This window comes from Montipora foliosa, chromosome 2 (genome assembly GCF_036669935.1).
Source record: "Montipora foliosa isolate CH-2021 chromosome 2, ASM3666993v2, whole genome shotgun sequence".
NCBI lineage: Eukaryota > Metazoa > Cnidaria > Anthozoa > Scleractinia > Acroporidae > Montipora > Montipora foliosa.
Genome location: NC_090870.1, coordinates 27,066,504 through 27,076,503, shown reverse-complemented (window position 1 = coordinate 27,076,503; position 10,000 = coordinate 27,066,504). Strand labels below are relative to the sequence as shown.

General features: G+C 39.5%; 1 protein-coding gene across 4 annotated transcripts in view; it reads left to right on the top strand.

The window, feature by feature from the left end:
• LOC137992768 (importin-11-like) overlaps positions 1–10,000 on the top strand; it is a 73,489-nt gene that overhangs the window by 59,219 nt on the left and 4,270 nt on the right. For 2 of the 4 annotated variants that reach the window (XM_068838279.1, XM_068838278.1), the window contains exons 24-33: positions 247–297; positions 2,406–2,519; positions 4,016–4,090; positions 4,566–4,606; positions 4,682–4,758; positions 5,137–5,216; positions 5,675–5,755; positions 6,492–6,587; positions 7,524–7,637; positions 9,087–9,131. In XM_068838279.1, coding sequence (XP_068694380.1) covers positions 247–297; positions 2,406–2,519; positions 4,016–4,090; positions 4,566–4,606; positions 4,682–4,758; positions 5,137–5,216; positions 5,675–5,755; positions 6,492–6,587; positions 7,524–7,637; positions 9,087–9,131 — 774 coding nt within the window. The remainder of the gene's footprint in view (positions 1–246; positions 298–2,405; positions 2,520–4,015; positions 4,091–4,565; positions 4,607–4,681; positions 4,759–5,136; positions 5,217–5,674; positions 5,756–6,491; positions 6,588–7,523; positions 7,638–9,086; positions 9,132–10,000) is intronic. The other 2 variants (XM_068838282.1, XM_068838281.1) reach the window with 1 other exon arrangement.

Below are 10,000 nucleotides of genomic sequence, written 5' to 3'. Positions count from 1 at the left end.
TTGTTGTTCTTCTTCTTCTTCTTCTTCTTCTTGTTCTTCTTCTTCTTGTTCTTCTTCTTCTTGATCTTCTTCTTCTTCTTCTTCTTCTTCTTCTTCTTCTTCTTGTTGTTGTTGTTGTTGTTGTTGTTGTTGTTCTTCTTCTTCTTCTTCTTCTTCTTCTTCTTCTTCTGCTTCTTCTTCTTATATCATATAACTTCTTCTTCTTATATCATATAATGACTTAAGTGAAACGGTTTTCTTCTTCAGATGCACGTTCTTCATGTATTATCGCTGGTTATCCAGCGCATTGGAAACAAGGTGATGTTTTAGCTTAATTAGGAGAGCAAATTTGCTCGAAGGGGTCACATTATTTTAGGGTATTTAGGGGAATTTTTTAGTTAATCACAAGTTAAAAACTCGAAAATGGTAATGTGGAATTCCTTCACTGATAAAACAATTATAACATCACAAACGAGATGATTCTGAACAAAACTGACCTTTATCCAGGCGATTTGCCATGAACGTGAAAAACGTCGGGCCGACTTTTTTTCAAGATTACCCAAATGCAATCCGTTTCAATCTGGTCCATTTGTGTCCATCCACGCTTCTCTTTCCTTTTGCTGTATTTGTTTTATTTTGTTCAACAGTTTTAAGTGATTATTGCAATGTTTCATTCTACTTTTTGGGCATTATGGTTGTCATGAAATTACATCATTCTGCGTGACATTGCTCCTTTAAAGGCTACATTATAAACAAGAGGTCCATATAAAGCAAACTGCATTTTGTCTTTTAATGCTGATATCTGAAGAAAGAACTCGGTAAAACCCATTTTTAAATACTGGAAAGTGATTACCAGGTTATTTGATTGATAACCGTGAAAAAAAAATCTCTGGAGCAGATTAAGAGCTACCTTAACAAGTAAAGAATTTAAGGTAGCTCTTTTTCAGAGTTATTTTTAACTTTTCAAAGAGTTTCCCCTTAACCTCCTAATAACTTTTTCACCGAGTTGGTTTTTGAGATAAAAAGTATAGGAAATTTTTAGGTGATTTTCCTGTTTCTTTGATTACCTGTTTCGCCACAATAATTAGTACATATTGTTGAGCCATGATTGGTGTTTCATATGGCACCTTAGAATTGCCTGCGTTACGCGAAGCTTCTTGTAGGGTCAATCCTTGTAATAAGACAGCCTACGAATTATTTTAATTGATTTAAGGACGGTGCCTACTAATTCAAAGATATTTTTGTGCGGTTTTTGAATATGCGGGGAAAGGAGATCTCAAGAAGTGTTATTGAAATTCAAAAAGAAAATTGGGGATAACCACGCATTTTTTAAAGATAATTGATCAACAATATTTATAAAAAGCTTTAAGATAACAAGGAATGTATGGCGTTCTTTTCCAAATTGAAGCTTAATTATCTCTGCATGAAAAATGCATGGTTGCCTCCAAATTTCTTTTTGGATACCAAGAAAAATAACCAAGTTCTGATTTCTCCGCTTAGTTTTAAACCTCGCAAAAGTATCCTTGTAGTAGTAAGCACCACCCATGGGAAATCCGATCTCGAGATGCGCAGAACGTATGCGCAGTAACAATAGTAGGCACCATCACCTTGAGTACCGCTTTTTTTCAAACCCCTCGGTCACCATGCTGGTGAAGTTTTTTTTCCGTGATAGGATGGCATGAGCTCCTTTCATCTGTTCCGCTCTTCCCTTCTACTTTAGACAAAAAGACAACTAATGATATGAAAGACTCGAATCGATCTGAACTATGCTCATATACCAATGATACAATAAACGCGCTAACTCTTATGTGTAGTGAAAATATGTATGTGAAAAACGGATAGTTTTTCATAATTGAGTATTTAATTTTGAGCGCGTAAAGACATACTTATGACACGAATGAGTATGAAGGAAAGCAACGCAGATTATGTACCAGCCTCCGCTAATGAAGCATTAATTGTAGCGAAATATCATGCAACACCCCGGCCAGACAATGGGCTGCATAACCCATGACAAATACATTTACCTTTGCCTTTTAATTAAGTCAATTTATTTCAATGAAATGTGAAATTGAGGTTGTTGAAAAAACGCCATTAAGGGGTCAGAACTAAGCTATTTCAAGAGCACAGATGATTTGGTGGAAACCAATGGTGTGGTGTGCATCAGAAACAATTGTATCTGTCTCTAAGTACTCCTTAATTTGCGGCTGCGCATTACTGCGCCTGCCTCCTTGATGAATATAGCCTGCATGACAGGCGCTTTATGAGCTAAGCGGGGCGAACGCGAACTCGAACGGGGCGAACTCGTCTCGCGCTCCGCGCGAAATATCGCGTTCGCCCCGCTTGGCTCATAAAGCGCCTGTCATGCAGGCTATGATGAATACTACATCAATTAATATTTGAATTATACTTTTCTCTCTTCTGTCAAGGTGCAACCATTCGCTTCGTCATTGTCATTATACCTCCCCGAGTTGTGGCGGGAGTCTAAAGACCACAATATGCTTCAGTGTGCTATTGTTTCTACTGTGACACATTTAGTGGAGGTTAGCTGATATTAGCCTTGTCTCTATACACTGTAGATAAACGTATTTGCAGAGTGCGTTATTTTCTGCTTACTTGTCCATTATGGCGATCGGGTTTCTCCCGGGTTTCTCACACTAGAAAAACGGAAACCAGACGCCAGCGGATGCCATTTCAGAACTCAGTATATTGACCAGCAAACATCGCACTAATACTCATCCTGTTTTGCGGGAAAATGTCTCTGAAATAACTTAGTTTTCAAAAGCGAAGCCCCTGTGCCGGTTGTATTACTCAAACGTCCATCGAAAGGCGCTTATTGAATTAAAACTTTTTGCCGACCGCCAAACTTTACTGTTATTCCAAACACTTTCTTGCACAAATTTGAGAGTCTTGAAAGCGATATCTGGAGCAGGTTATCATCGGCCATTTGCAATTTTGTAATATCCTTTTTTATATAAAATGAAGATTGCAATTACAGTGCGGCGCGCCTTACCGTGGCCACCTAACAAAGGTTTTTACAAATTATTCGCCAATCAGGGTGTGGGAATTTCATTGACGATCACGCCTCCTTGCAAAGTTCGTAGGTTGTAATTAAACACCGTTGAATGGGTTGTTGAGTTTACGTATTTACACGTAGTTGTCAATGTGAAAGTTTGTTAGGTGGCCACGGTAAGGCGCATTGCACTGTAAAAGTTAAGACTCCCAAGATTTTAACAGTAGAGAGATTTAGGGTGCGTTCGATTGACCGTATTCCTGAATAGGAACACATGGAATATAAGTTAGGTATCCTTGGTTTTTACGGAGATTCGCATTAAAATTGCCAAGCACTTGCTAAAATGCTATTTTAAACATATTTTTATTATCCTTGCTGCTTTGAAACGTGCCAAACTTACCGTTTTAGTCATCACTCCACGTATTCTTATTCCGGAATAGGGTCAATCGAACGCGCCCTTAGCATCGCGACGACGGCAAACAACAGACCGGAATTTGCGTTTGGTCTCAAGTCAAAGAAACGCGACGAGTTACAGTTACTGTAAGATAATTTTCATGCTATTTTGACAAACAGCAACCTGTCGTTTGCCGGTTGCTATTTCACGTGAACGCAATCATTATGTTAGCGTGCCAACTCTCTCCATTATTGTGCTTGGAAAAATAACCAGGTTTCTAAAATCGTTTCACACCCGTCTCATTATACGTGAAAAAGTCAGTGAATGTTCTCAATACTTGTATTTTTATCTGCTGTTAATTTGCTTGCGAATAGCCTAGCTTCCTCAGCTCAGCGGCGTTGAAATTTGTTGGCTTTTAGGAAAACGCTCTTATTTCGAAAATATTGCAGACATTTTGTTTTTTATCCAAAGAAGGGTCTGGTCGGTCGCCATATAGCCATTCAGGACCACGATGATCCGGATAAGAAAATATTTTAACTCTGTTGCAAAGTACAATCTCAAAGTTCGGGACGCTTGTAACGAAGCTAACCATTCAGGCTTAGGTGAATGTCTTCTTTGCTTCCATTTTGTAGGGATTAGGTGTGTTAAGCCAAGACATGTACTCATTTTTGTTGCCTTTGATTCATCTCAGCACGGATATAACTCAGGTATCTGCTTTTTACTATTTTATTACTGATTAGGTATTTACTTATTGTTATAGTTAAGTCAAGGTGACTTTTATGTGATACCTCAGCAGTACAGCCCTGAATTCAATTGCAAATTGAAAAACAACCACTTGTCACATCACTTGTGTGGAACGTTGAAGAACCCACACACTGTTCGAGAGGAGTAGGGTAAGTAGTCCCCGGTGTGGCGGTCTCTCACTCATTCTGTTTTGGGGGCACCTGTGAATTCTACTTAATATTCACTTAAGATGTAAACTACCCGGCTATAATTTGCACAATTATTCCGTCTCAGAAATTAAGTCCTCCACAAAGTGTTGTACATTAGCCCTAAAAAGTCCCAACGGGAGTGTTTAATTACGTATTCATTCATTTATTTAATATTGCTGTTCCAAAGACATTGCTAGTTTTCCTACAGTGGTAATGTTCATAGTATATTTGTGTTCTTTTTTCTATTTAGCCTCAGCATGTTTACTTGATGGAGGACGGACTGGATCTCTGGTGAGATGCTGTCGGTTTTAAATTTGAAATATTGTTCTAAGTTGAATAACAATTTTGTTAAAACTTTGTTTCTAGGCACAATGTGCTGATGAATGCATCCCGGATAACCCCTGAGTTACTGCACTTGTTTGTCAATATGCCTGCTTTACTAGGTATGACATTATATAAGACAACATGTTGGCACTGTAGGAAAAGTTGGCATGGCAACATTGTATTTTCACATAAACGCTGAAAGTTCACGCCAAAATAAGGAGTAATTTGTCACCCATGTTATTGGCATGGTAACAATATTTTGGAGGAAAATGTGATGTGAGAAATCTATAATGGGTGCTTAATACCCTGACCAAGTTTCGTCTTGATTTGATTACACAAAGTATATCTAAGAACAGACTATGTTTAATTGTGTGAAAAAAGGTGAAACTATTTCGGGCCTATTTAAGCTGTGGAAGGGGGTGTTTGTTTTGTCTTCAGACATTCATTGACACACATTCCATACGTCCTGATTGGCATGCAATGCTCTTTACCTGCAGATTTGGGTTCAGAGAACCTCCGAATATGTTTTGCCATCATTGAATCGTACGCTCTGCTAGACGAGAAGGAGTTTTTACAGGTAAACTCGAAGATTAAGACGAGCAGACCCGGGTCAATTTTCGTGAGCTGTTGTTGCAAGAATGTAGTAGTTACTTAGTTTGACAAACTTTGTAGAGGTATTAGTTCAACTGCAACACTTTCCATACTCTTTTCCGCCCTATAGCTAGAACCATGTTTATTGAATATTTCAGTTGTCATTCCATTCATTGATGTCGTAATAACGCTAAGAAGTTATAAATCAGAACAATATCGGCTTAATTCTCTTATTCCTTTATTCCTGGAATGATTCAGCCCTCCTTTCCCTACGTCTAAAAAAATTGTACAACGTCACTTCAACTCCCCCTTTTCAATGCTTCTTCCCCCCCCCCCCCCCCCACCTTCTTTTCTGGTCGAAAAATAAGACCTTTTGAGGTCGGTTTTTTTTTTTTTGTTGCTTTATTCATTTTTTGCAGTTTAATTCTTGTTTAATTGTTTTAGGCCTTTAGTGCGCCAGTGGTAAACGCGTGTTTATCAATGCTTGGAAATATTAAACCAGAAGGTGGAATAATACTCTCTAGGGTGAGAATTCAGTAGTTTTCATTTCAAATGCAGAGTGGTCGCTGTGAGAATCAGAGGACGTAGTTGGAGGATCACCAGACTTTTGCGAGGCTGGGATTAACATTCGTGGTGTAACAAATAACGGAGGAGAAATGCTGCCTTTAAATGGTAGACATTTTATTTCCGTGTACGGTTAATAAAATAATCATAAACTCGGTTTCTCAACTCTTGCTTATTTTCCTAAGCATTTTGGGTCGTTAAAGAGAGCCCAAAACTGTTGGTCTAACCTCGGAAATATTCGCTACCCAAAGCGTCTCGGACGTCTTAGGGTAAACAGATGGATGGGAATGACGCTGAAACAAGGAGGAAAAGTGTCTAGTCGTTCTAGCGCTGGAGCACTAATTGGGGACACTGTAAACTGAAATTACCAATTATCGCAAGTCAAGTCAAATGTTAGTTTTTGAGGAGAGGGGAAACCGGAGTACCCGGAGAAAACCTCTCGGTGCAGAGAAGAGAACTAACAAACTCAACCCACATATGACGCCGAGTTTGGGAATCGAACCCGGGTCACAATGGTGGGAGGCGAGTGCTCTCACCAATGCGCCATCCCTGCACCATTTTTTTAGCGACATTAAGATGAATTTGGTGTTTCTCTAAACACTCTAATTCCTTAAAAAATTCTTATACCAAAACGACATCGTTACGTCAAAGTTCATGTACCCTGCACGATGAATGTGTCTTTAAATGTTTCCTCTAGGTTGTTGAGACAGTGATTAAAGTTTCCCCAGTACGGGGTACGGAGCTGTTTGCACCAGTCTTGCTCAAAATACTTCACATGATTCTTGAGGTGGAGGTAATACTTCTCTTTGTAATAGATTGAGCTTAATGATACTTTATTGGATTCCTTTAACCTTTTTATGTATTCCTTCGCACAGTGCTGCAATGAGTACACTCTACTCTACCACGCTTTGAAAATGGCCAACTGCTTCCCTCCTGACAGATGGGTTTCTGTTAAGTTTGCATTGTGTCTTTCACATCATTAAAAGTGGGGTGCCTGTGAACTAGCTTGGTAGCTAAGTGCACTTCCACAAAAAAACAAAGCATTTTCATTTTTTTCTTAATTTTTTACCCTCCTGGTCAAAACACTCGGGACGTCGACACTTGCAAAAAACACTTCTAAGTAAATATCATTTCCCCTGCTCCCCACGCAATGTTGATATCTTGTCGGCGTTTTTGTCGCTGTCGCTACAACAAGTTGCAAAAATAGTGGAGACACTTCACCTTCTTGGGACATTATTAATTTACCTATTATCTCTCACACTGCAGCCCCTCACCCCCTTCCCCCCCCCCCCCCCATCCTTTTCAGTGTTGTTAGCAAGAAAAAAAAATTGTTGCAAACTTAAACAGTCAACATTGAAAGAGGGAGAGGGGAAGGGAAGTGGGAAAGGTTTAAATAGGCCATTTCCGAGTTCATGCCTGAGTCCTCTTCAAAGCGAGTCTAAGTGCAAAGCTTTTTTTATGAAAATTAGTTTTCATTCATATGTAAAGAAGATCTAATTACCATCACAAAAACTTCGCACTTAGACTCGCTTTGAAGAGGAGAAAAACGTGAACTCGGAAATGGCCTATTCTATATACGGCGGGTATTGGAAGGTAGAAAAGGTGTCTTTTGAATGAAAGTGTCTCAACAAATTTGCAACTTGTTGTAGCGTAAAAGTCCACGGCAAGTGTAGGCCAAAATAGACCCTAATTCATTCATTCCTCGTTAAAGCTGTTGTCTGTATTCTAGGAATACACCCCTCTCTTGGTTATCTACTTGTGTATTGTTGGAGAGGTCATCTTGCACAATTATGCTGCCTTTGTCCACATTATCGAGAGAGTTGCGCTGCAGCTGAACAAACAGGTAATCAATAAATATCAGTGTAGTTTATATCCGTATCAGTAAGTTGGGTAGGGAGCTGTATTCTGCGATGTAGCCCGCTAGATTTAAGAGTTTGGTGAAAGGTCTAGATGTGAACTAAAATCTTCCTATCTTCGTTTTTCGGGCCTTATTGTAGTTTACGACTCCAGTTCAATACACCTTATTCCAAAATGGCCGCGATTTTAGTATTCTTTTGTTTCCATGCAAATTCGCCCTTATGGCCTCGCTTTTAAACGTAAAATTCAATAGAATATTTAACCTTGAACGAGGCTATAAGGGCCAATTAGCATGGAAACAAAAAGATACTAAAATGGCGGCCATTTTGGAATAAGGTGTATGTATTACCGGAGTGAGAGATGAAGTTGAAAAAAACCGTAAGCTGTAACCCTTAGCCACGGCCCTTAAAAGATCGATCAGCGACTGGACATGTAGTAACTAAATGTAATATCACCCAATCGAAGATTAAAAGATCATTCAACATGCTTTTCCTCTCAAGTTAAGATGCTGATCATCGCTGTTATTAATTAACGTTACTGCAGCAGTAACGAAGTGAAAGCCGGATAAATTCAGGCCTAAACGGGATTCGAACCCTGACCTTTGCGATAGCAGTACAGTGCTTCACCAGTTGAACTATCCAGCCATCTGGTAGCTGGGGCCCGTTTCTCGAAAGTCCCGAAACTTTGCGGGCGTATCCGTCGTTTTCCCACCTAAACAAATGTTTTTATTTCGATTTTGGGCCTTCAGCATCGCGGCTCAGAATGGAGGAGTCAGCGGTCATTTTTGCAGCTTATGACGTATGATATGGGGAAGACATGCGAGAGCGCCCCAAACAGAAGCAGTGTTGACTGAAAAAAGACTGAAACAGCTGAACACCACTCATTTTGAAAAGAAGAAAGCAAAAAAAACGGAGAAAATATCCACAGCGGCGCTTGTGTTTACCTTGTTTCTCTTGATTACGAAATCTCTGTACCCCATATCATACGTCACAGCAGGCTGCTGATTTAGTTTTTGAGCCCGCACTGAAAAGGCCGAAAAAGCGGGAAAAGCCCAACTTTGAACGTAATTTTCTCGCAAAAAACGGGAAACGAGCAGAAATAACTCCACAAACTTAACTTTACTTATGTTATGCTTTTCCTTCAACCTATTTTGACCGAAAACTGAAAAAAGAGAAATACGCTTGATTTTGGGATAAATTCTCCAGGCGGAGTGAGTGAGGTGCCTGAAATTTATTGAAAGGAACTATGGAAGTCTCGTTGTTAAACTACTTGAAGAGGGGATTTGGCGCACTGTTTTGAAGAAGTTGATGATTCAAGCGAACGACCCGTGCTTCAAACTGACAAATTCAAAATTTTAAAACTCCTCTGAAATTCCCTCAATTCATTCAAGTTGCCGTTTACGAAATTGATGGAATGCTATCCCTTTCATTTCTAGACAATAGACGTGTTGGGTCAGCTGTTGGATGTTTGGTTCGATAAAGTGAGCATCGGTTTGAAAATAGGGAGATAAAGCAAGATCGAAGGCAAAGGAAAACCTTATCTGAAGTCATAGCTTTTCGCCTTAGCATTCAAACATTTGAAGCTGTCCAGAATGTAAATTGCGCAGTAACTATTCTGGATGTAAACTGGTAAAGTGGCGTGGAAGTTTAGAGAGAAAATGAAATTGAAATTTATCGTCGGATTTCGCGTTCTTCATGTAACCTCAAATTCGGTCATTTCACGTCTTCAGTCATGGAAAGATCACGGCAAAGAAATGAACCAGAATCTAAAACGCACACAATTGGTCAATTAAACTTGGGTTAATCTTGCCGTCCCTTGCCATTGTTTTTCAAGCTTTGCTTGAACAATTGAAGTACTGTTGGAAGAAAATATACATGCATCTTTTAGAATATTCGCTTTCTTCAGGTTTGATGAGTAAAGAGAACTACAGCCTGGATAAGATTAGGTTGTAGTTGTTATAAGGGTACAATGCAAGGCGTTTATTAGAAATTGAAGGTTCTGAGCGCCGCAACAAATCCGGTATATAGATTTTAAAGAGATATTTATTGAACATTCTCCGTCAGGGCCATTTCACATCGCCAGGGTTGCATGCCTGTAGTTTTTAGTCCAAAAAAAAAAAATTAGTAGGGATTCGGGCGAAGCTGAAAAGTAAATGCACTCTGTGGAAGCAAGTTTTGAGGTGACCATACTGATCAATGGCATTGACCATTGTCTCCTACAGTCACCAAAACCGACTTATCTGTAGTGTGACCCGGATGATGGATGAGGTCGATTGAGGACTCGTCGCTAGGTCCAACATGATCTATACATCGAGCCAACACTTTCCTTATTGCAATCCTCGTTTCTGTT